Source organism: Pelophylax lessonae (assembly GCF_965119305.1).
Source record: "Pelophylax lessonae genome assembly, chromosome: 12".
NCBI lineage: Eukaryota > Metazoa > Chordata > Amphibia > Anura > Ranidae > Pelophylax > Pelophylax lessonae.
The window spans coordinates 80,227,821-80,255,567 of record NC_138779.1 but is presented as its reverse complement, the minus strand read 5'-3'; the positions used below and the strand labels follow the sequence as shown (position 1 = coordinate 80,255,567).

General features: G+C 43.1%; 1 protein-coding gene across 1 annotated transcript in view; it reads right to left on the bottom strand.

Moving 5' to 3' along the window:
• The window catches only part of MORN1 (MORN repeat containing 1), a 625,079-nt gene that overhangs the window by 582,852 nt on the left and 14,480 nt on the right, over window positions 1-27,747 (bottom strand). Inside the window, exon 2 of the mRNA XM_082273769.1 lies at window positions 2,991-3,062. Coding sequence (XP_082129895.1) covers window positions 2,991-3,062 — 72 coding nt within the window. The remainder of the gene's footprint in view (window positions 1-2,990; window positions 3,063-27,747) is intronic.

Below are 27,747 nucleotides of genomic sequence, written 5' to 3'. Positions count from 1 at the left end.
GTGGGGAACTTGCCTATACCCACATTTAGGATGGCCAGGGCTGGGTCGGGGCGGGATATGATGCCTGTACATGACGAGATTAGGTGAAATACCCGATTCCATAGACTAGTCAGGCTGGGGCATGACCAAAGGTAAGTGATATAATGTTCCCACCTGTTCGCAGCCCCTCCAGCATAGGGGGGAGTAGTCAGGGGATATTTTGGCAAGCCTATACGGGGTATAATACCACCGGATTAAAATCTTTATCGTGATTTCCCTATGACCCAAACATCTGGAGCTCTTGGTAATTGTATGCAGTGCTGTATGCCAGGCAGTGTGTGTAAACACTTGGCCCAGGTCTTTTACTGGAAAACGTTTTTTGATCAGCAGCAGGAGCCACTGTCAGAATACAATGTCCCAGCGAGCCGCTTGTGTGGATGGAGGAATCGTTTTTTTTTATTTTATTTTTTAGTCCTCTGGCTGTCTATTATCAGAGGGAAAGTTGGTCAGGAAGGTTTAAAGAATCTGTTCTGTACCTATTGCTCTCCTCCAAGAAAATTGTCACCCGCAGTCTGCTAGCACTTCTCTCTTCATGGCAGTAAAGAACATTTGGCCTGAGCTGAGCAATTGTAATTAGGGCGCATTCACAATATGTGCAGTGACCTGCATTTTTCTGCAGCGTCCAAGATGGCACTGCATGATACCGCACAGCAGCGCAACGCCCTGTGCAGCAAAATAAATGAAGCTTCACATCAAGTTAAAAAGACTGTTAATCAGTGTGTTGTGCATTGTCACTAGCCCACACGGTAAAACGCAGAGTTTTACCATACAGGCTACTGTGAACCCATTCTTATAAGAACATTAGGTAACAGGTGTAGCTGCATGTCTAACCATCCCCAATTATTTCATTTTTACAAATTTATGTATCTCCTAGTATTGATGAGCAGCTTAAAAGGGGACAGTCCACCCAAATGTCATATTTAAAGTGATACTAAAGCTAAAAAAGGTTTTTAACCTTGCATTCCGGTAAAAAATGTTTTTTATATTTCTCTATCCTCCCCCTTCCCTGTGTGAGGGGGGAGAGAGGGGAGAATAGATTGTGTGCACTGCTCTTCTCCCCTCTCGTCCTTTTCACACAGAACTCAAACAGCAGCAGGAGCCATTGGCTGTCAATCAAATGCAGTGAGGAGGAAGCCCTGCTGTGTGAGTCTATGGAGTGTGGCTCCATAGGCACGCAGCTCGGGAGCGAGCGGACACCATGTACCTCTATAGCAAATAGCTTGCTATGGGGACACATGAAGAAGAGGAGCAGTCCAGCGGGGGACTGGAAAAGAGGAGGATTGTGGCCGCTCTGTGCAATACTATTGCACAGGGCAGGTGAGCATAACGGGTTTGTTATTTTAATAAAAAAAATAAAAAAAAACCTTTAGTAACACTTTAAATCAAGGCAAACAGTTGAAACACAAATTAAATTCATATATAACAAAAAAAAGTATCAAATACTTACCGTAACTTTCCTTTGCTGGCGCCAATCCATGGCAGCATACATGCTGGAGTATGCTGCTAAGTTGGCGCTAAGAAAGTTGTTTTACCATATTTAATCATAGGATTTGTATTTCTGTCTATCTAGTCCTAGAATTTATAAAATTTAATCACACAGCACTGCCCTGTCTTCCTAGGAAAGAGACCGGATTTATCTTTGCTGCAGATAAGAACCACTAACGGTTCAAATCCCTGGTACTTTAGTAAGCCAAACTCTAAATCCAATTACACATATGGTCACCCTGAAATGTGTCACCCAAAAGAGAAACACGTCAATTTACTAGCTTGTGTACAACATACTAAAGGTCAGCATACCCATGTTATTTGTATCAATAATCTGAACTCCGAGCACTCACCAATTATTGCAGTTATGTATTCAGTCTTAAAGTTGAACTACCCATCCAGTGGGGCTCCTCCTGCACTGCAGGTGTTTAATTGCTCATTTGGTCAACGGGCAACATGAAAGCATTTTTACTTACATTATTCCTTGTTCCTGCAGGCTTCCAGCCACATGACTGGTCCACTGAAACTACTTCTCTCCACCGCTGCACCAATTGCAGGCACTTGGTGTCATCACGCACAATGCAGGACCAGTAGCCCTTCATTGTAAGTGAGAAGGCTGAGGAAGCAGAAAAGAGCACTGGACTTCCGGGGCAACAAGGGATAAGGCAAGTATAGTTGCTTCTTCATTTCTACCTTGATGAAACAAACACATTTAACCCTCACAGCATGGGTAATTTTTTTCCCCCAAAGCTACACCTTGCTATGTGCAAAAGTCCAAATCATTTGGTGGAGGGGGGGGGGGGGGATTATGGCGTGGGGTTGTTTTTAAGGGGTTGGGTTTGGCCCCTTATTTCCAGTGAAGGGAACTCCTAAGGTGTAAGTATACCAAGACATTTTGGACAATATCATGCTCCAAACTTTGTGGGAACAGTTTGGGGATGGCCCTTTCCTGCTCCAACATGACTGAGCACCAGTGCACAAAGCAAGGTTCATAGAGACATAGATGAGCGAGTTTGGGGGTGGAGGAACTTTACTGGCCTGCACAGAGTCCTGACCTCAACCCGATAGCACTTTTGGGATGAATTAGAGTAGAGACTGTGAGCCAGGCTCTCTCATCTACATCAGTGCTTGACCTCACAAATATGCTTCTAGAATGGTCAAACATTCCCATAGACACACTCCTAAACCTTGTAGAAAGCCTTCCCAAAAGAGTTAAAGCTGTTCTAGCTGCAAAGGAAGGGTCAACTCAATTATGAACCCTATGGACTAAGTCTGGGATGCCATTAAAGTTCATGTGCGTGTTAAGGCATGCGTCTCAATATTTTTGGTAATATAGTGTACATTCTTCAGAAACAATTAAGGGGACACACATTTTGCTTGTTTAAACATATAAAGAAAAAAATGTTAAAATGAGTAGAAAAGAAGTAAGGTTTAAAAATATAATGGCAAAGAGAAAAAAAGCTTACCGTGTTTTTTACCATCTTTCCACTCTCCTTCATAGCGAAAAAATGAATTTGTGTAAACATAAATTCCATATCCTAGGGACAAAAAATATTGATGATTATTTAGAGTTTGCAGTGGCAATAAAACAAATTTTTTGTTGAGAAAACAACAATGTCCATGTAGAAAAGAGGAATTTTGTGTGTGTTTGAATGGTTTGCCAACTCATGAATGTCCAATTACCTCCATCCCTATATATATATGTGTAAAAAGAGGAGAGATGTGGGACTTTAAATGAGGCAGATTGGACATAAGATATTTTATTAATTGAATACATATAATAAAAAATCACTGTTACATAAACATATACAGAGATACAGCACAGAGCAAATATAATAATGCATAATAAAACCAAAATGAATACAATATTTCTTAAAATCCAATCTTATTATCCAAAAATTGGATCACTCAAGAATATAATGGATACATCAACACATAAATACTCTCTGTGCTCATAATCTTTAAATATGACATGTTAAGATAAAACATTGGAGTAATTGTAGGCTCTACGCATTTCGTGGACCTCCGTCCATTCATCAGGAGCTTAAAAATATGTCTAAAAAATGGAGATATGAGTTATGTTGGTATATTAATATGAAAAAAAAAAACAAAATAGATGGTATAATGGAATATATAGAGATAGATACTACCTTTAACAGTGTCTCTAGTTCTCAAACAGTCCAATCAGGGATAAAGGGACCGAAGCGGATCCAGGAGTTGCCTGATCCGGGGCTGAGGCATGGATTGCATCCAGCAAAAGGACAACAGGAAGGAGAGGACCATGGTAAGAGTGAATGGAGAAAATCCAAGGATATACTCCAGGGATTGATAGTAAGGGCTCATTGGAAGCAGGATCAATCTGAAAAAATATATTTGTAGTAATATGTATAGATTAATTATACTGAGTAAATCAATCTCAAGGGAACAAAATGTTCAAATAAGTAAATTCAAAAACAGAAGAAAATGCCAACGAGGATAATACCAAGGCTATCAAGTCCCAAGGAGATTACCGAATAAGGTGCATATAAACAATGAGTGTGAGACCCAGATTGAGTCAAAAGTAGACAAAGTGAAGGAATTGATCTCTAGAATCAGATTGATCCTGCTTCCAATGAGCCCTTACTATCAATCCCTGGAGTATATCCTTGGATTTTCTCCATTCACTCTTACCATGGTCCTCTCCTTCCTGTTGTCCTTTTGCTGGATGCAATCCATGCCTCAGCCCCGGATCAGGCAACTCCTGGATCCGCTTCGGTCCCTTTATCCCTGATTGGACTGTTTGAGAACTAGAGACACTGTTCAAGGTAGTGTCTATCTCTATATATTCCATTATACCATCTATTTTCTTTTTTTTTTCATATTAATATACCAACATAACCCATATCTCCATTTTTTAGACATATTTTTAAGCTCCTGATGAATGGACGGAGGTCCACGAAATGCGTAGAGCCTACAATTACTCCAATGTTTTATCTTAACATGTCATATTTAAAGATTATGAGCACAGAGAGTATTTATGCGTTGATGCATCCATTATATTCTTGAGTGATCCAATTTTTGGTCCAAGAAATATTGTATTAATTTTGGTCTTATTATGCATTATTATATTTGCTCTGTGCTGTATCTCTGTATATGTTTATGTAACAGTGATTTTTTATTATATGTATTCAATTAATAAAATATCTTATGTCCAATCTGCCTCACTTAAAGTCCCACATCTCTCCTCTTTTTACAAATGTCCATGTAGAGACAGCAAGCACTTTTTGAGGCTTTCTCCTGTGAGCCCAGACCAGTGTCATATGCCCCAAAGGGGTGGTTTAACGTCATGCCGCTAGACGAGGTGTCCATGACAGCCTGAGTTTACAGTAAGTGGGTGGAACAATGAGGTTATAATACAAATGTGAAGACAAGCAGCACTGGATCTCAGAAAGGAGTTTCTGTAGGGGAATATCTCCAGAGAGGAAGTGAGTATTGTAGCAAGCGCTGTTTTTTTTTTGTTTTTGTTTTTTAACAGTGGACAACTTAGTATTATATTTTATTATCAACTAGAGTTCTGCTTGGGCTTCATGTATTCTATATAATTTTCAGCACATGAATTTATTTTATTTTAGTAGATAATATTACATAAACAGTGTAACAGACACATGTATAGCCAAATCTACAAAAATAGTGATGAGACAACTTTAAGCAATGTATTAGGACAGTGGTCTCCAAAGCCCTTGGGACACCATTCCATTCAGGACTGACACTAATGATGGGGCACCGTTCCTCCCACTGACACCAATGATGGGGTGCTATTCCTTCAACTGATATCAACAATTGGGCACTATTCCTTTCACGGATACCAACAATAGGGCACTATTCCTTCTACGGATACCAACATTTGGGTACTATTCCTTCCACTGACATCAACAATTGGGCACTATTCCTTCCACGGATACCAACATTTGGGTACTATTCCTTCCACTGACATCAACAATTGGGCACTATTCCTTCCACAGATACCAACAATAGGGCACTATTCCTTCCACAGATACCAACAATAGGGCACTATTCCTTCCATGGATACCAACAATAGGGCACTATTCCTTCCACTGACATCAACAATTGGGTACAATTCCTTCCACTGACATCAACAATTGGGCACTATTCCTTCCACGGATACCAACAATAGGGCACTATTCCTTCCACTGACATCAACAATTGGGTACAATTCCTTCTACTGACATCAACAATTGGGCACTATTCCTTCCACTGACATCAACAATTGGGCACTATTCCTTCCACTGACATCAACAATTGGGCACTATTCCTTCCACGGATACCAACAATAGGGCACTATTCCTTCCACTGACATCAACAATTGGGTACAATTCCTTCTACTGACATCAACAATTGGGCACTATTCCTTCCACTGACATCAACAATTGGGCACTATTCCTTCCACTGACATCAACAATTGGGCACTATTCCTTCCACTGACATCAACAATTGGGCACTATTCCTTCCACGGATACCAACATTTGGGTACTATTCCTTCCACTGACATCAACAATTGGGCACTATTCCTTCCACGGATACCAACATTTGGGTACTATTCCTTCCACTGACATCAACAATTGGGCACTATTCCTTCCACAGATACCAACAATAGGGCACTATTCCTTCCACAGATACCAACAATAGGGCACTATTCCTTCCATGGATACCAACAATAGGGCACTATTCCTTCCACTGACATCAACAATTGGGTACAATTCCTTCCACTGACATCAACAATTGGGCACTATTCCTTCCACGGATACCAACAATAGGGCACTATTCCTTCCACTGACATCAACAATTGGGTACAATTCCTTCTACTGACATCAACAATTGGGCACTATTCCTTCCACTGACATCAACAATTGGGCACTATTCCTTCCACTGACATCAACAATTGGGCACTATTCCTTCCACGGATACCAACAATAGGGCACTATTCCTTCCACTGACATCAACAATTGGGTACAATTCCTTCTACTGACATCAACAATTGGGCACTATTCCTTCCACTGACATCAACAATTGGGCACTATTCCTTCCACTGACATCAACAATTGGGCACTATTCCTTCCACTGACATCAACAATTGGGCACTATTCCTTCCACGGATACCAACAATAGGGCACTATTCCTTCCACTGACATCAACAATTGGGCACTATTCCTTCCACGGATACCAACAATAGGGCACTATTTCTTCCAGTGATACCAACAATTGGGCACTATTCCTTCCACGGATACCAACAATAGGGCACTATTCCTTCCACTGATACCAACAATTGGGTACTATTCCTTCCACTGACACCAACAATTGGGCACTATTGCTTCCACGAATACCAACAATAGGGCACTTTTCCTTCCACTGATATCAACAATGGGACACTGTTACTGAAACTAAAACCAATGATGGGGCATTGTTTACTCCCAATGGCCACATTCTGGGCCTCCTAAAGTCTGAAGAGCAGTAAACTGCCCCTTTGTTTAGAACATTTGGAGACCCCTGTATTAGAAGAACAGCATACAATAGGAAGGTATATCGGCCTGGTAAAGCATTTCAAGAAAATCAGGGAAATATAGGGAATTAAAGAAAACAAAAAAAGATTGAGGGGTGGGGGTGATGGGGAGAGGGAGTGGGGGGTTGGGAAGGGGGGTGGACCCTAGGAATGGGTCCTGGGGTAGTGGGACTAGGCTGGGTGCCTATCCATGAGAATTTTTCCCAAGCACGTGCCCCCAAGTACATCGTCTTTCAAAAAAGCCCCTCAGATGATAAACACTAAGGACCACATCGCCCCCAAACGTCAATGGGACATGGTGTTGCAGTAACTGGGTTTTGACCTATAAAATGATTCCAGACTTTAGTAAAATCAGTAAGTCTGTCTTGGGAGGTATAGATCAGTTCCTCCATTTCTGACACTTTATCCAATCTTTCAAACCACTGACTCATGGATTGCACTGCTGTTTTCCTCCAGTGCGCAGGGATACAAAATTTGCAGCTGTCCATATGTAAAAAAAAAAAAGTGTTTTTAAAGTAGTCGCTGTCTGAAAGAAATGTGTAATGTAATAGGTTTTGGGCAGGGGAAGTCCAGTTGGAAAGTGGATACCTATTGGATAATATGGTTTTGCCAATATTGCGGAATCCTTGGGTATTGCCCCCAAATCAGGAGGAGAATATCCTCTGTCACTGAAACAACGGCAACAATGATTCTGCACAGAGGGATAAAACTTGTAGAGGAGAGAGAGCGTCCTGTGCCATTGATTTCTTGAATCTGTACATTTTTTTTTTTTTAAAGCGTACTTGTGGGAAGCAGTGTGTATACATTGCAGTCCTAGATCCGCTTTACATTTTTTTACAGGCAGATCCTGAGTTTGCAGGAATGTGAGCAATAGCGAGTACGTGGCAGAGATTTCATTTCTTTTTATTTCACATACCTTTAGTTAATTACTATACTTTCGGTATTTCAGCTGTGTGTGTGTATATATACATATATATACATATATATATATATATATATATATATATATATATACACACCCACACATACACAATTTTATTATTATTTATGTATAGCTATTCCATATTTATTTTTTTATAGCTTTATATATATTTAACAGTTTAGCCTGTCCACATTTACAGTTGTTCTGCAAATATGAGTGACACGGTTTAGAACAAACCAAAACACCACCAGGGGGGTGTGCACAATCCTCATCATTTAAAGTGTAAGCAAAGTCAAAAATGTTTCTTTAAATCTCGGATAGAGTGGTGGGGAAGGTTTAGAAGCCCTGTCCCATTTCATTGCTAAACCGAGAGATTTTCCCTCACTTTCTGTTTTGAGGACAACAATCTTAAAAGAAAGTAAAGTAAAATCTTAAAAGGGGGAACAGTTAATAATAAAAACTGACAGAGGTTCTACTCAACTTACCTTGAGCTCTGTAATCAGCAGGCAGCGTTACCTTTGCTGACTGGATAGCTATACAGTCAGATCCATAAATATTGGAATATCGACAGGATTCCAATCTTTTTGGCTCTATACACCACCACAATGGATTTGAAATGAAACAAACAAGAAGTGCCTTAACTGCAGACTTTCAGCTTTAATTTGAGGGTATTTACATCCAAGTCAGGTGAACGGTGTAGGAATTACCACAGTTTGTATATGTGCCTTCCCCTTTTTAAGGGACCAAAAGAAATGGGACAGATTAACAATCATGAATCAAACTTTCACTTTTTAATACTTGGTTGCAAATCCTCTGCAGTCAATTACAGCCTGAAGTCTGGAACGTATAGACATCACCAGACGCTGGGTTTCATCCCTGGTGATGCTCTGCCAGGCCTCTACTGCAACTGTCTTCAGTTCCTGCTTGTTCTTGAGGCATTTTCCCTTCAGTTTTGTCTTCAGCAAGTTAAATGCATGCTCAATCGGATTCAGGTCAGGTGATTGACTTGGCCATTGCATAACATTCCACTTCTTTCCCTTAAAAAACTATTTGGTTGCTTTCGCAATATGCTTCAGGTCATTGTCCATCTGCACTGTGAAGCGCCGTCCAATGAGTTCTGAAGCATTTGGCTGAATATGAGCAGATAATATTGCCCAAAACACTTCAGAATTCATCCTGCTGCTTTTGTCAGCAGTCACATCATCAATAAATACAAGAGAACCAGTTCCATTGGCAGCCATACATGGCCACGCCATGACACTACCACTACCATGCTTCACTGATGAGGTGGTATACTTTGGATCACGAGCAGTTCCTTTCCTTCTCCATACTCTTCTCTTCCCATCACTCTGGTACAAGTTGATCTTGGTCTCATCTGTCCATAGGACAGAACTGTGAAGGCTTTTTTAGAGGTTGTTTGGCAAACTCTAATCTGGCCTTCCTATTTTTGAGGCTCACCAATGGTTTACATCTTGTGGTGAACCCACTGTATTCACTCTGGTGAAGTCTTCTCTTGATTGTTGACTTTGACACACATACACCTACCTCCTGGAGAGTGTTCTTGATCTGGCCAACTGTTGTGAAGGGTGTTTTCTTCACCAGGGAAAGAATTTTTCGGTCATCCACCACAGTTGTTTTCCGTGGTCTTCCGGGTCTTTTGGTGTTGCTGAGCTCACCGGTGCATTCACCGGCGATCTGTCTATGCTCGATTAAGTCTAAATACCAGTGGACAGCTACAGCTGCCATCAGCCTGTCATTGCCTTGCACAGGCTGAGTAGTCACACCCATCTTCAACCACCTAAGGGGTCCAAAATGGCAAAAATTTGGGGTTGCACACCACTCATATCAACCACATCTGCTGGTAAGCTAACAGAGGCTTCAGCTACAGTCCCTGCATGAATCTTGTCCACTCCCCTCTGATGCGTTCTACCCTGATTGGGCTTTGGTGTAGCGCTGACCTAAGCCCATTCAGGGTGTGGCCAATATGAGAGGACAGTATCTGAAGCCTCTTTTAGCACACCAGTGGATGTGGTTTGTGGGTGTGCTGTGGGTTCCCTAATTTCACCATAATGATTGTTAGATGGACAAAGACTGGCCATGCACGTTTGAATCTTGGCTGTTTTAGCAGGAACCAAGCGAAATTCATGGACAGGCTGAATGTACCAAGTACCAGCCTGCCGGATTCTCTTGCAAATATTGCTAGCGGCTATAGCAGGGGTTGCAGGAAAGCAATTCGCTTGATTCCCCCATCAACACACACGGTATTAATGCAGGAATCCACCCTACTGGGCCATGGTCTTCATAATCACTGTCTTCTTTCAGTGGGAGAACGGGGGCGGGCAGGGAGATCCTAACTGGGAGAAGTCAGTGATTAGGAAGACCATGGCCCGGCAGAAGGGATTACCCCATCAACACTGTCTGTGTTGATAGGGGAATCAAGTGCAATTCTTTCCTGCAACCCCTGCAACCTCTGCTAAAGCGGCTAGCGATAATCCCAAGAGAAAGTGGCAGGCTTGGTACTTGGTACATTCAGTCTGTCCATTGAAATTTGCTCTGTGTATGGGCGGCCTAAGACATGCTCCTAGAGGGGCTGACACCCTCTGTGGGATGAGAACCAAAAGAAGGACAAATGTGAGGCATTTAAGTAACACAATTTTTTTTTTTTTTTGTACACATGGTCACCTGGGAATCCAGTCACAGGAATCTCCTGGTCTTACTGCAACTGAAGATAAATTGAAACCTTAAACATTGAACACCTTTTGTTTTGATGCACTTTTTAGTAACACAAATTACTAACTAACAAAATTTTTAGTGGCTATAAAATAAAAGTTCATTTGGGCTCTAAATTAGAGCACTGAAAGCTAAGAACAGTTTTGATCACCTACCTAACCACATGCAACAACCTTATTTTAAAAGTCAATGGTCCCATTAAGTCTGCTAAAATGATACGTTAGCCTCAGCATGCTGACTTTCAATGGTAATGTTTTAGCAAAAGATCTTTATAAAGGCAGTTTGCAGGTTTTGCGAGAAATGACACTAGCGTGATATTAACCGGTGGGCCGTTCTTCAAACCAAAAGCCAGTTTCAGCCCCTGCCAAGACAAAGACGGACTGTTTACATCATGCTGTCTTAAAAGGTTATTTTTTGTTTCAAGTCACTGTATCAGATGGCGATATATTAAACTGGCGTATGAAGTCAGCCTAGTAAGCAGGTACATGGAAATCAGAATTCACAGGACTCTGTGGAGTTGGAGGACAAAGAGCTCTCTGAGTCATCATTATTGCTTTTGGACTGGGCTAAAACAAGGCAGCAGCTGCTGTGTAAAGTTTAGCTTGGACAGCGGCTCTGGATGCTATAACCATTTATTTCAATACGAATCATTCTGGGTACATAACTATAGAGTACAATCACAGCCTTTCTTTGATATTACAAAGAATATAAATACATTGCCCTCGGGATCCATTCTTTATTTGGTGACGTTAGAAGATTTGTAATTTTACCGACTCTGTGTTCTAGGTGGTACTTGTATATACATACTATATAGATTTAAGTTTATGTATAGGGTTTATTTTAACACACACAGGGAGGATTGCAGGCAGGGTTCAACTGTAATTTTATACAGTTGAATATGTATCTACTCCTACAAAAGGCACCTATTATTAGGCTGATGTAGTGGACCTACATAATTTGATCAGCATAAGTTTGGGTTAATAGAATCACTCCAGGAAAAATAAAAAAATATTAGATAGGAAAAATAAAAAAATATTAGATAGAGATATCAAATACCTACACATCTTCATTCCAGTAAGAGTTTCCCTTGTTCACTGCAGGTCACAAGATAAATGCTATGGCATTGATCATGTGACTTCTGCTTAAAGCGGAGTTCCTTTCAGCTCATACAAGGAGAAGACTGATCAGAGATGCAGCCAAGAGGCCCATGATCACTCTGGATGAACTGCAGAGATCTACAGCTGAGGTGGGAGACTCTGTCCATAGGACAGCAATCAGTCGTATGCTGCACAAATCTGGCCTTTATGGAAGAGTGGCAAGAAGAAAGCCATTTCTTAAAGATATCCATAAAAAGTGTCGCTTAAAGTTTGCCACAAGCCACCTGGGAGACACACCAAACATGTGGAAGAAGGTGCTCTGGTCAGATGAAACCAAAATCGAACTTTTGGCAACAATGCAAAACGTTATGTTTGGCGTAAAAGCAACACAGCTCATCACCCTGAACACACCATCCCCACTGTCAAACATGGTGGTGGCAGCATCATGGTTTGGGCCTGCTTTTCTTCAGCAGGGACAGGAAAGATGGTTAAAATTGATGGGAAGATGGATGGAGCCAAATACAGGACCATTCTGGAAGAAAACCTGATGGAGTCTGCAAAAGACCTGAGACTGGGACGGAGATTTGTCTTCCAACAAGGCAATGATCCAAAACATAAAGCAATATCTACAATGGAATGGTTCACAAATAAACATATCCAGGTGTTAGAATGGCCAAGTCAAAGTCCAGACCTGAATCCAATCGAGAATCTGTGGAAAGAACTGAAAACTGCTGTTCACAAACGCTCTCCATCCAACCTCACTGAGCTCGAGCTGTTTTGCAAGGAGGAATGGGCAAAAAATTCAGTCTCTCTATGTGCAAAACTGATAGAGACATACCCCAAGCGACTTACAGCTGTAATCGCAGCAAAAGGTGACGCTACAAAGTATTAACTTTAGGGGGCTGGATAATTTTGCACGCCCAATTTTTCAGTTTTTTATTTGTTAACAAATTTTGAAATATCCAATAAATTTCGTTCCACTTCATGATTGTGTCCCACTTGTTGTTGATTCTTCACAAAAAAATTACAGTTTTATATCTTTATGTTTGAAGCCTGAAATGTGGCAAAAGGTCGCAAAGTTCAAGGGGGCCGAATACTTTCGCAAGGCACTGTATGTATAGAATATATGATGTATCAGCCACTATATAATTGTATGTAATAACCGTGTTTTAGATTGTATATAAAGAAATATGGTTTTATGATTATGTTTGTAATGTGTTTATAATGGTAGTATATGTGGGCAAAGCCAGAGGACAGAAGGGTTCACAGGGAAAGAAAGGAAATAATTTGACTTATTGAACTTTTTTCTTAAAGGCCTCACGCCCACGGCTGTACAGGCCACACACATGCATAGACGAGGCTGTGAACGCAGATATAGTGTGTGTGTTCAGAGCATAGGCTAGTGTGTTTTCAGGTGCAGTATGCACCCCCCAATCATGCAGGCTCTGCACTCTGTACAACTGTGTGAATAAAGCCTAACAGCTTTTTAAAAAATATTCTATAATACTTTACTTATGTCATTTACACATTTCCTATTTTACGGTTATAGCTGCAAGCATATTCTATATGTAAATATTTCTGTACCCCAAATCATGGTAATATTACTCACTGTAAGAAAAAAATGGCTGCTGAAGTGAATGGACAATGAAAGAGAAAAAGCACACTGATGAGGTCCTCCTTGTGCTCTTCCCTCCTGCAAGCATGCTCAGTGTTAGGCTGACATGCACTGTGCTAGGCAGTAGAGCTCTGACTTTGTTAGATTGTCACCTGTCCCCTTCTTACTGGGAGTGCTGCTGTGCAGGGGGATAGAGGTCAGCCTCCATTCACAGCTGGACGTTTTGGGACCTCTGCAATTCTGCCCGCAATCTCAAAACTCGCTATAATCATAACGCAGGTTATAGTGCAATTATTTTAAATGGCACCTAAAGCATGGTGTGCTTTTGGTGCAATATATCGCGTGGCAATCGTGGCAAATCGCATCGTGTTAAGCTTGTCGCCCAAAGGAAGCTCCTGCTCCCAGATGTAAATGGGATCCATTCCCTTGCTCTCGGGGACAGTGGGCATGGCATTTTCCTACTGACGCAGCTCCAACAGACATACATCTACCTGGATTAACCTCCTTGTCCACTTCCATGCTTCTCTTTTGCGTCGCGTGCACCCTGGCAGGTCTAGCTTGTTCTCATTTTCATGGGGGGTCGTGAATATTGCAATCACCTTCTCTATGAGCAATAGAACGGACATCATCAATGGTTTTTAAACTATTTCTGCTGCTGTATCTTGTGGTTCCATTGCATGAATAGAAGTGCTCCATTCTAGCTAAGCTTACACCACTGAGGAAAGAAAGTATATTCTGAAACGCGTCGGGTGTCTTCCATGGTCACCTAGCCGTGACGGCAGTCATGACAGCTACAAGAAATGGGCAATTTTGGGACAACAAGGCATCCTGTGTAACTTGCAGAACCTAACAATCCCATCTGTTTCCCATCCATCCATTAGCATCATGTCCTTCCTTCCAGACACTCAGGTTGAGCAGTGTTATTTAGTGTTAGGTTCAGCAAGTTACACAGGATGCCTTGTTGTTGGCCTTGCAGCTTCCGCATGCATTTGCAAATGTGTGTTAACTAAACTCCTTTTTTTAACCTATATTGTTAGACAGGTTTATTTGGTTTGTTAGCAGACTGGTGGTTAAGTATTTCAAACTAGGGACCGGCTGTTTTCCACACACCTTCATTTATCCCCCTTGCTTTTCAATTGACTACATACAGGGATGGAGACACTGAGCAGTGCTCGCCAGGGTCTCACTTAAAGTCCCAAAATTGCCCATTTCTTGTATCTTACCAGGGATGGAGACGCTTGCTTTACAGGCAGGTGTCTCGCTCAAAGTCCCCATTTGCCTTTAACATCTTTACCGAAGGGATGGGGTGTGTGTTTCCCAGCTGATCACATTTAGTTTGCACCCTATGGCTAATATACAGCCATTAGTTTTTCATTGCCAGTCATGGATTGGAGCAGATGGGGGAGGATTGGGCGATCTCCAATCCCATCTGTTTCCCATCCATCTATTAGCATCATGTCCTTCCTTTGTGAAGACACTCAGGTTGAGCAGTGTTATTTAGTGTTAAGTTCTGCAAGATACACAGGATGCCTTGTTGTTGGCCTTGCAGCTTCCACATGCATCTGCAAATGTGTGTTAACTAAACTCCTGTTTTTAACCTATATTGTTAGACAGGTTTATTTGGTTTGTTAGCAGACTGGTGGGTAAGTATTTCAAACTAGAGACCGGCTGTTTTCCACACACCTTCATTTATCCCCCTTGCTTTTCAATTGGCAGTCATGACAGCAGCCCGTGGAACATGCACAACTGTTTGCACTCAGGCATTTTACGCTTTGTCGACTCAATTATACATCAGCCTTTAATTGTTTTAAACAATTTTTCCAATAAATTGTGTATTGTACTTTTATACTGCTTTGATGGAATATATCTTTACATGTTCTAATTTCTACTACAGGTCCTTAAAGTCCCATTAGGGGGTTCTTTCCTTTTCTTTTTTTCTGGAATTCAGCTTTAATTAGCTTGCATTTGCCTGTTATTGTATTAATTTGAACATCAGAGCTCATATTAGGAGCCATTTATGCTGACAGATCAGTAACAACATTTGGTACAAAAAGAACATACAGTATTAGAGAGTCAGAATGTCTCAGAATTAAGATCAGACGACACTACAATAAAAACAGGCAGGATTCTGCAATGGGCATCACTTAATGGGATCAAGAATATTTCCAAAAATCACTGTCTGTGAATACAGTTTGCCATCCAAAATTGCAAGATAAACCTCTATAATGCAAAGAAGAAGCCATATCTAAAACAGGACCCAAAAATGCTGCTGTATTCTCTGACCCAAAGCTCATTTGGCTTGGTTCACACTATGAACTGCATGTGAATCGCATTCCTGTGTAATTCACATGCAATTCAATGTAATGCTAATTGTGCCCATTCATTTTTAATGGGCTCAAATCGCAACAAAGACATGCATGCAGTGATTTTGGAACCGCACTGCAACTGGATCTCATGGCCGCTTTCTGCCACTTCTTGACCGGAAGGTTTTGCCCCCTTAATGACCAGGCCATTTTTTGCGATTTGGCACTGCGTTATTTTAACTGACAATTGCATGATCGTGCAAATCTGTACCCAAATAAAATTGATGCCCTTTTGTTGCCACAAATAGAGCTTTCTTTTGGTGGTATTTGATCACTTGTGCGATTTTTATTTTTTGCGCTATAAACAAAAAAAGGAGCGACAATTCTGAAAAAAAAAACAATATTTTTCACTTTCTGCTATATACCATTCCCAAAAAAAAAAAAAATTTAAAAATTAAATGTTTTCATCCTTTTGAGCCAATTTGTATTCTGCTACATATTTGTGGTAAAAAAAATCCCAATACGCGTATTTTGATTGGTTTGCGCAAAAGTTATTGCGTCTACAAACTAGGGGAAAGATTTATGTCATTTTTATTTATTTATTTTTATTTTTTACTAGTAATGGCGGCGATCTGCGATTTTTAGCAGGACTGCAACATTTCGGCAGACAGATCGGAACCCTAACTGACATTTTTGACACTTTTGGGGGGGACCAGTGACATTACTACAGTAATCAGTGCTATAAATATGCACTGTTACTGTAAAAATGACACTGGCAGGGAAGGGGTTGACTTTACTGGTGATCAAGGGGTTAAGTGTTTCCCTAGGGGCGTGATTCTAACTGTTAGGGGGCGTGGCTAGTGAAGTAACCACAGAGACCTGCGATCCTATATAGCAGGATCGCATAGCCTCTGTGCCTACTTCAGTGAGAATGACAGACGGCTGTGTTTAAATCAGCCGTCTGTCTTTCTCCGTCTCCTGCGGGAGATTGCGAGTGACCGGCGGCCATTAGAACCGCCGGTCACACGTGCTGGCTAGGCAGGGAACGAGCGGGGCGGGAGCGCGCTAGCCCTCTACAGGCTCTTTGGCAAGCGACGTAGTACTACATCACTTTGCCTGTAAGCTGCAGTAAATATATAGGAGGCAGTCGGCAAGTGGTTAAGGTTGGGGGGGGGGGAGAAGATGGAGGCAGTGGAGGGGGGTTGCATGCAGAGGTCAAAGCTGAAGAGGAGTGAAGGTGAGATGTGGATGGGGATGCACAGGGCTGGAGTCCTGCGGGAACGCATGGGAACGGCATTCCTGTACTTATTCTACAACAGGATCCCAGCAACACCTCCTGCTCTGGGGTGGCGGGTTGGTAAGCCCAGATTGCGGGTTCCCGACCCGCCATCCCCGAGCACAGTGTGAGGAAAGGAGCCGCATTGCACTACAGGAAGCAGAGCCGATGCTTCCTGTATAGCGCCGACTCCTGTCACATGTGGAGTGATATCACATTACTACAGTAATCAGTGCTAAAAATATGCACTGTTATTGTAATAATGACACTGCCAATGAAGGGGTAACCCAGGGGTGATCAAAGGGTTAAGTGTGAGCCTAGGAGAGTTTTTTCTAACTGTATGGAGAGGTACTTCTGGAATCAACACAAAGACCTGTGATCCTAAATAGGAGGATCACAGGTTCTCTGTGTTCATTCCAGAGAGAACAATGGTCTGCTGTGTTTACAACAGCTAACCGTTGTTCTTTCTTAGTGGGGAGCGATCCCGGGTGCCCGGCGGCAATCGCTGCCGCCGGTCCCGTGGATGGGCTTCCCCAATTCCTAATGGGGCGGCCCCTAGGAGTGGTACCGCGAACCGCCATACAAGTACAGCGGTTCACGCAGTCGAGCCAGCCTACCGCAGTATATCTGCGGCGGGCGGTAGGCAAGCAGTTAATTTATAAAGGAATTCACACTCTTTCACCTAGCAACAGTCTGATTAGCAATCACTATAGTACCACACCTTAACGCGGGACATTCACATTATTTAGTCTTAAAATTTCTGTTGCAAAGTGGAAAACTTTCCTGTGGTCAGACAAATTAACCACTTGCCGAACGCCGCCCGACTATATACGGTGGCGGTCAGCCCCTCCCAGGCAAAGTGACGTACCGGTACGTCACTAGCCTGGGAGCGAATAGGGGGTGAGCGCGCGCGCCGGAGGCTTGCTCCCGCTCGTCCCCGAAGAAGCCGGCGCGTGTGACCGGCGGACCCGATGTCCGCCGGTCACACGCGATTGTCGGGTGGAGAGGGAGAAAGGCAGGCGACTAATGTAAACAAAGCCGCCTGTCACTCTCCCCTTTGTAAAAACACAGATCATACGGTCCTGCTATGAAGGACCGTTGATCTGTGCTGTTACACACACAGCCACATTCAATCAATCACAGTAAGAAACACGCCCCTAGGGACACACTTAACCCCTCCCTCTCCAATAAAGTTAACCCCTTCCCTCCCAGTGTCATTTTTACAGTAACAGTGCATATGTATAGCACTGATTACTGTAGTAATGTCACTGGTACCCCCAAAAGTGTCAAAAATGTCAGTCAAGGGTCCGATCTGTCCGCCGCAATGTCGCAGTACCGCAAAAAAAACCGCCATTACTTGTTAAAAAAAAAACAATAAAAATGACAAAAATCTTTCCCTTAGTTAGTAAACGCAATAACTTTTGCGCAAACCAAACAAAATACGCTTTTTACCAAACATATCTAGAAGAAAACAAATTGGCCTAAAATGTTAAAAAATTTCAATTTTTACATTTTTTTGGGGGGAATTTCATTTAAAAAATATTGTTATTTTTGCAAAATTGTCGCTCTTTTTTTGTTTATAGCGCATGATCAAAAAATCGCACAGGTGATCAAATACCACCAAAAGAAAGCTCTGTTTGTGGGAAAAAAAGGATGTCAATTTCATTTGGGTACAGCATCGCACGACCGCGCAATTGTCCGTTAAAGTCACGCAGTGCCGAATCGCAAAATATGCCCTGGTCAGGAAGGGGGTAAAATCTTCCGGGGCTTAAGTGGTTAAAAGTTGACATTCTTTTTGGCAACCACGGATGGCGCGTCCTCTGGAATGAAGAGGAGAGGACCCTTCTGGCTTATTATCAGCACTCAGTTCAAAAGCCTACATCTCAGATGGTATAGGGGTACAATAGTGAGTATAATTGGCAGCTTGCACATCTGGAAAGGAACCATCAATGCTGTAAGATATGTACAGGTTTTAGAGCAGCATATGCTGCCATCTAGACATCGGCTTTTTTTAGGGAAGTCCTTGCATATTACATATTAAATATGGATTTATGAGATTTGCAAATCATTGCATTTTGTTTTATATGTAGCTTTTACACAGCATCACAACGTTTTTGGAATTGAGGTTGTATATACAGGGTCAACCATACTTGCCAAATAAAATCACATGTTGTGCTTTACTGCTCCCCTAATCTGCAGGCTAGCTCAGATTGACTGAAAGCTGTATACAGTCTACTGTAGAGCGCAGTAGTAAGTAAAGGTGCTGTGTCTTACACATTTACTTTCACTACAAGCAACCCATTTAGATGCAACAGTATGAAATGTTTTAAAACATACTAGAAGTGATAAGAATATCTCACTGACAATGTCCTGAGATGATGTTTTGTTGCCTGCCTATCGTGCGCCAAACGTAATAAACAAAGCTGCACTGAAATCTCCATGACAAAATAAAATAATAGCAGATAGAGCATAGTAGGTTTGTCCAAAATTTGAAAAATATATTAAATATTACTATCAGGTCTGCAACAACTGAAAATTTGCAATTTGTGAAAATACAATATACTGTTTCCTTGGTAAACATCCCTGACAGTCTACTGGTCTGCCTTCTGTCTTTCTACCACTAGATGGCGAGCCTGTACTGATCCACGCTGTTCCTTTCGGGTGACTCCAGCAGAGGGCTCACTGCTCTCATTCCAAGTTCCAGCCAAACTGGGTCTGCTTTTAACATTTTCCTGTAAAGTGATCTGCAGTCATAAGATGCCATCCACTGTTGTGGCAGGTTTGACATTTTTATTGTCATCTGTAATGTACAAACAATCTCCCTAGGACACAAATGTTGGATGTATTTCAATTATGCCGGCTGGAAATTGGCAGACAATATTCCATTATAATCAGATGGCAGCACAGGGATATATTTGTAAGATATCACATGAAAAGCTGCTGAAATCTTTATTGTCTGAAATAAAATAATCTCAAGAGCTTTATTTTCCCTTTTTCTGTACTTCTCCTCTGCAGCTCACACACACCTATAGGTTTCCTGTTAAAAATGCTAGTTGCCTGGCTGTCCTGGAGTTCTGAATACGAGCTCAATGGCTAACTCAGGTCACAGCAAAGTCAGATCTCCAGGTCTGCTCTGCATGCTTGTTCCATGTCTGTGTCTCAAAGTATTGAAGCCAGAGAGAACCAGGCAGTTAGCATTTTCGGACAGGGATCAGCAATGCCAGCCTCTATATTGCTGTCAGTACAGGAGAACATTGCAAATTCTGGAGTTTTCGGGAGGCAAGTGTGCTGTAAACTGCACTTTCCTTCATGGTTGTTATCCGGGGGTTTGTAAATGTTTACTTTCTGGCACCTGGTTTCTGCTTCTCACTATATCAGTCTTTCTTCATCAGGGTTTCAAAGACCCTAGGGTCCCTCGAGGAATAAAAAAATTCTACCTCTTAGATAAGCTACTACTGACACCAGTAATCTTTTCAGGAAATTGTAAGAGAAGCATCCTTCCCATTGACTACCTACGTAAAGAGAATTCTTCCCATTGACCACCAATGTACTGGAGCCATTACTTACCACCAATGTAAGGAGAGTTCTTCTCATTGACCACCAGTGTACTGGAGCCATTGCTCACCACCAATGTAAGGAGAGTTCTTCTCATTGACCACCAGTGCACTGGAGCCATTACTCACCACCAATGTAAGGAGAGTTCTTCTCATTGACCACCAGTGTACTGGAGCCATTGCTCACCACCAATGTAAGGAGAGTTCTTCTCATTGACCACCAGTGTACTGGAGCCATTACTCACCACCAATGTTAGGAGAGTTCTTCCCATTGACCACCAGTGTACTGGAGCCATTACTCACCACCAATGTAAGAAGAGTTCTTCTCATTGACCACCAGTGTACTGGAGCCATTACTCACCACCAATGTAAGGAGAGTTCTTCCCATTGACCACCAGTGTACTGGAGCCATTACTCACCACCAATGTAAGGAGAGTTCTTCTCATTGACCACCAGTGTACTGGAGCCATTACTCACCACCAATGTAAGGAGAGTTCTTCTCATTGACCACCAGTGCACTGGAGCCATTACTCACCACCAATGTAAGGAGAGTTCTTCTCATTGACCACCAGTGTACTGGAGCCATTACTCACCACCAATGTAAGGAGAGTTCTTCCCATTGACCACCAGTGTACTGGAGCCATTACTCACCACCAATGTAAGGAGAGTTCTTCTCATTGACCACCAGTGTACTGGGGCCCTTCAGTGACCATCAATGTAAGGACACTTTTTCTCAGTAACCACCAGTGTACTAGACCTCTTCACTGACCACCAATGTAAGGAGAGTTCTTCTCACTGACTACCAGTTTGCTGGAGCCCTTCACTGACTACCAACGTAGGGAGAGTTCTTCTCATTGGCCACCAGTGTCCTGTAGCCCTTCACTGACACCCAATGTAAGGAAAGTTCTTCATATAGACCACCAGTGTCCAGTGGACCTTCACTGACCACCAATGTAAGGAAAGTTCTTTTTATTGACCACCAGTGTACTGGAGCCCTTTACTGACCACCAATGTTCTTCTCTTTGACCACCAGTGTACTGGAGCCCTTCATTGACCACCAATGTAAGGAAACTTCTTCTCATTGGCCACCAGTGTCCTGTGGCCCTTCACTGACCCCCAATGTAAGGGGAGCTATTCTCATTGACCACCAGTGTACTGGAACCCTTCAGTGACCACCACTTTAAGGAGAGTTCTTCTCATTGACCACCAGTGTACTGGGGCCCTTCACTGACCACCAATGTAAGGAGAGTTCTTCTTACTGACTACCAGTGTACTCCATAAGGACCAGGGAAAACTGCCATGAGCTGAACAGCCCAGGAAATAGCCTAATAATATTAGTTTGTTTTGTTTTTTTTTTTGGGGGGGGTGCCCCATTCTCACAGAAAGAATGTCCCAGCACTTTCATTGGGCAGTTCTTTTATATAAATACACCCCTTAGACATTGTAGAGCATGCATGCACTCAATGTGAAACCATTTAACCCATAGAGGTCCATTTTAGCATCTGTTCAAATAAAGTATCTGCATTTACTGTATATAAATAGTCGTTAAGAAGACTATACTATATTCTCTGTTCAGGGTAAATGAGATTTTAATTTAGTGGAGATAACGAACATTACATTGCCTTCATATTGCGGATCATTACAGGATACAAATTGCTATTATATGTTGCCATGACTGAATTCAAACACTTGAAGAACAGTTACCGTATATAAAAAGTCCCAGAGGATACAATTAACATACAGCTTGTAACCTGTAAAATGGCAATAAACAAAACAATATGCAATAGGTGACGAACAAACTACTGACAATGGTGAGCAAATCGAATAGAATCTACTCCACTGGAGAATTTGATATTCTCATCTGCCTGGCATAAAAAGGAATTCGTAGAGAGAAAAAATTCCCAGTGCCCAACTGTCCCTCATTTGGAGGACATGTCCCTTTTTTGGGATATCTTCTTATCCAGGCTCTGATAGGGATATTTTCTATTATCATTTTTTGGACCAATATGACATAAAGGACATGGTCACATAATGGAGGGATTGTTGTTTTATGGTATATTCCTATTGCAGGAGGATTGGGAGAGAAGTTAAGGGACGTAGTGTAAAAATGCTCACCATCTATTTACATAGAGACATATGTGGTTACATTCAATCACACATTCAGCAGTGGATTTGATCTTATGTGATCTGGTCTATGAATGGCTAAACACTTTGGGGCCTATTGATAAAATATTTGTTGGATGCATGTCACAAGCATTCTTCAAGGCTGCACACATTTAACCTCCTCATCTTCTCTAATATTAGGACTTCCTATTATCAGCAGCTCCATCAAATAGGCAAAATGCGAAATATTGTTGTGAAATAACTCAATCAGAAAATATACCACATTTTGGCTACTAGATGGAACAGAGGATCATATGAACAGGGCTGGCCCAAGACATTGTGCTGCCTCGGTCCAAGAATTAAATGCTGCCCCCCCATAAAAAAAAAAAAAAAAAAACACGCCCAACAAAAGGCCAACACATCCATTATTTTATATAAATATAACCTTTAGAAAGTATTATGTATACGGTTATCTTCTTCCATAATTCACCACTGGACTGGTTCACCAAACACCCACTGTCTGTCCTCAGTCCTCCTGTCACTCCTGTGTCTGCAGTGCCCACCGCCCTAGAAGATCCAGCCTGCCCTGCATGAAATGGAGTGCGCTGATGTCTGACATCATTGGGCACACCACAATCACGCGAGGGACGTTCCCCGGAGAAAACACTCTGCCTCTACATACTCACTCATTGTTCTATGGGCGGCAGTATGAGATGGAGAAATGTTGCCCGTAACACGCCGCAAAACTGATGACACACACAACTGCTGTAAAAACAAATCTTGGGAGTCAGTTTGCTGCCCCTCTCCAAGTGCTGCCTGGGTCCAAATGACCCAGTGGGACCCATGGTAGGGCCGGCCCTGCATATGAAGTCAAAGTATTAGGCCTCACCCACACGGAGCAATGACAATGGCAACAGTGCCGAAACAGGGACGCAAGGTAGTCATGTGCATTCCCTTGGCGCCGTGCACTTGCACCCACATTGGGAGCAATGTCTGTGTCTGTGCAGCTGCTGCGTCCCAAAACACAACAATGGAACTACTGCTATGGGAATGCATGCAACATTTCTGCATTCCTGTGTCGGTAAAACACAGCCCCGCATGGGACATAGATGTAAGCGCTCCATATGAAGACGCCTTAGAGAAAATATGGGGAAAATGTGTGGTTGAATGCTTGTGATAAGTGCAAGTCATTCATTTACTAGATCAGGTATAGTCAAATCCATGGCTGAATTGATTACTATTATTAGCATACTAGATTTATATAGCACCAACCATTTGCGCAGAGCTTTACAACATGAGGGCAGACAATACAGTTACAATATAATGTAATACAGTAGGAATCAGAGGGCCCTGCTCGTTAGAGCTTACAATCTAAAAGGGAATACAATGGATGGATTGATGGATATATCTATCTTTTTTTAGGTTGACTAGCTACTATAGATCAATCCCTTCTATTGCATGGTGATAGAGAGCAAAAAAAGGAACTCCTAAGCCTGTCTGTAATAATGGTCATCAGAGCCGGTTCTCCCGCTAGGCAAACTAGGCAGCTGCTTAGGGCGCACTGCTGCCTAGGGAGCATAGGCATGGCCACTGACTTCCCTACTAGCCTTGCCGCGGAACACAAAAGGAGAGAAAGCAGCAGCCGCGGAGGACATCCGTCATCCGTCTTGTAGTTTGGAAACAGCTGGAGGGCCGCAAATTGACACCTGTGCTAGTCTAACCAAAGCCTCTTGGTTGTTAGGGAATGCCTGAACAATTAATTCAGTCAGCTAAATAGATCAAATCACAGTGCCTCCAGTACAAAAATAAATTTATAAAAAATAATTTAACTGACCTAATTATTTATTTTGAGTTATTTCGCCAATCAAAAATATTTAGAGAACACAACAAGATCGGTGTCAGTAAAGACTCAAGATTATCAAAAAAAATACATTTATATTTATTTACAATAAGTCCCTTACAAACACCACTAAGGGCTCTTTCACACAGGCAGACCGTTCAGATCCGCCTGTCAGTTTTTTTGGCGGATCTGAACGGTCCCCCCATACATCCCTATGGGGCATCGGATGTCAGCGGAGACATGTCTGCTGACATCTGATCCGATCCGTTCCGTCAAATCTGGACTGATGGAAACCCTATTTTCCATCCGTCCAGCGGATCAGATGGGATCGGATGAGAACAGACCAACGGTCCGTTACCATTCGATTCCCCAAAGGAGATGTATGTGGCTCTGACAGCTGTGTCTCCGCACACAGTGCAGAGAACAGCTGTCATTCTCCTGCTCAGCGGGGGATCGGCGGATCGATCCCCCACTGAGAAAAACGGAGTCCGTCCGACAGACGGATAGTGTGAAAGGGGCCTTACAGTTTAACCGACAGGTTGATACAGACATCATCATTTACAATGAATTGCTAAAACCTTGGTATGTCTGTTGGATTAAAATAAATATTTATTACCCCTATTGTAGATATCCTAACTTGTTTTCATACAATTTGGCAGATAATAATCTGCGTTTAACTAACTTGACCCGTGAACCCGCTGCAATCAGATTTCCGAGTGAAGTCCATCTAAAGTTATGCCAATAAGGAGACATTACTGGCTTGGGCAGGGAGTGAACGATTCTATAGTAATCAGGGAGTTGACTCTCAGCTATTTTGAATGCTTCCCAGTGACACAATCACCAGTGTCACATTAGTCTGCTTGTCATATAATAATTTTTAAAGAAAGACTCCAGACAAAAAAAAAAATATATATATATATTTCTACCAGCCAGTGGGGCTGTGCTTGCACTGCATGAGTTAACTGCTCGTTTTTGTCCAGAGGTTTGCAGAGCAGGGATATACTTACCCAATCTGCCAATCCTTTGGGCACAAGATCGGTACCTGCACGCTAGCGGTCTTATGAAGGACTGTTCCTGACATCATCACGCCAAAAGACCGACTCTGGACTTGAGGAAGGCAGGAACAGTCCACCGCTGGATCAGTGGCGGCTGGTGCTCAAAATTTTTGGGGGGGCGCAAAAAACAAAAAGTAATAGGTATTGCTTCGCATCAAAAAACGCAGTAAAAAATTGCGTGACTTTGAAGTCATGGTACAGGCATGGCACAGGTGATGGTATAGGCATGGCATAGGTGATGGTACAGGAGATGGTATAGGCATAGCACAGATATGGTATAGGCATGGCACAGATATGGTATAGGCATGGCACAGATATGGTATAAGCATGTCACAGGTCATGGTACAGGAGATGGTATATGCCCCCTTTCAATGCAGTGACCAGCGTACATGCCCCCTTTCAATGCAGAGACCAGCGTGCGTGCCCCCTTTAATGCAGAGATCAGCGTGCGTGCCCCCTTCAATGCAATGAACACTGTGCTGTGCCCCCTTCAATGTAATGAACAATGTGCTGTGCCCCCTTCAATGCAATGAACAATGTGCTGTGCCCCCTTCAATGCAATAAACACTGTGCTGTGACCCCTTCAATGCAATAAACACTGTGCTGTGCCCCCTTCAATGCAATAAACACTGTGCTGTGCCCCCTTCAATGCAATGAACACTGTGCTGTGCCCCCACAATGCAGAGTTCAGCGTGCATGCCCCCTTCAATGCAACTGTGCTGTGCCCCCTTCAATGCAATGAACAATGTGCTGTGCCCCCTTCAATGCAATAAACACTGTGCTGTGACCCCTTCAATGCAATAAACACTGTGCTGTGCCCCCTTCAATGCAATAAACACTGTTCTGTGCCCCCTTCAATGCAATGAACACTGTGCTGTGCCCCCACAATGCAGAGTTCAGCGTGCGTGCCCCCTTCAATGCAACTGTGCTGTGCCCCCTTCAATGCAATGAACACTGTTCCGTGCCCCCATCAATGCAGAGTTCAGCGTGCAAGCCCCTTTCGATGCAGAGCGCCACAGCATTGTCCCCAATCACTGCAGAGCGCCACAGCATTGTCCCCAATCACTGCAGAGCGCCACAGCATTGTCCTCAATCACTGCAGAGCGCCACAGCATTGTCCCCAATCACTGCAGAGTGCCACAGCATTGTCCCCCATGATTGCAGAGTGCCCACAGCATTGTCCCCCAATGATTGCAGAGCGCCACAGCATTGTCCCCAATGATTGCAGAGTGCCCACAGCATTGTCCCCCAATGATTGCAGAGTGCCACAGCATTGTACCCCAATGATTGCAGAGTGCCCACAGCATTGTACCCCAATGATTGCGGAGTGCCCACAGCATTGTACCCCAATGATTGCAGAGTGCCACAGCATTGTACCCCAATGATTGCAGAGTGCCACAGAATTGTACCCCAATGATTGCAGAGTGCCACAGCATTGTACCCCAATGATTGCAGAGTGCCCACAGCATTGTTCCCCAATGATTGCAGAGTGCCCACAGCATTGTACCCCAATGATTGCAGAGTGCCACAGCATTGTACCCCAATGATTGCAGAGTGCCCACAGCATTGTCCCCCAATCAATGCAGAGACCAGCGTGCGTGCTCCCTTCAATCCAATGCACTTACCTGGCGGCGGCTCGGCTCCCGGCGGCGGCTTCTCCCCTCCTCGATACTTCATCCTCTTCTGCGGCGGCGGAAAGGTGAGCTGCTTCTCCCTCGTCTCGGCCTCTCCTCTTCTCTGCGGCGGGAACCGGCGGGAAGGTGAGCGGCGCCGGCTTCTCCTCTCCTCGGAACTCCTCTCTGCGGCGGCGGGAAGGTGACAGGGCTGTGACAGTGAGTGACTGATGCACGCACCGGCACCGCCCCCATTGCGACGTCAGCTGGATGTCCTGGATGATGATTGGTCCAGGCTGGAGACTGGACCAATCACAGCCAGGATATCACGAAAGTGGGGGTGTCCTAGCGCTGTGCCCTGCGCCCAGGTTACACCCCCAGAAGGCAGTCAATCGGCGCCTCTTCTGGGTCGTAAACCCCACCCCCCGCCTCCACATAGGCCGGCGAACGCAATTTTTTTTTTTGAAAACTTTATTGCTCTTTTTGTAAATTTTTTTTTCTTTTTTTAGGGGGGGGGGGGGGGGCGGCGCCCTGGCGCCCCCTATGCACAGGCCGCCA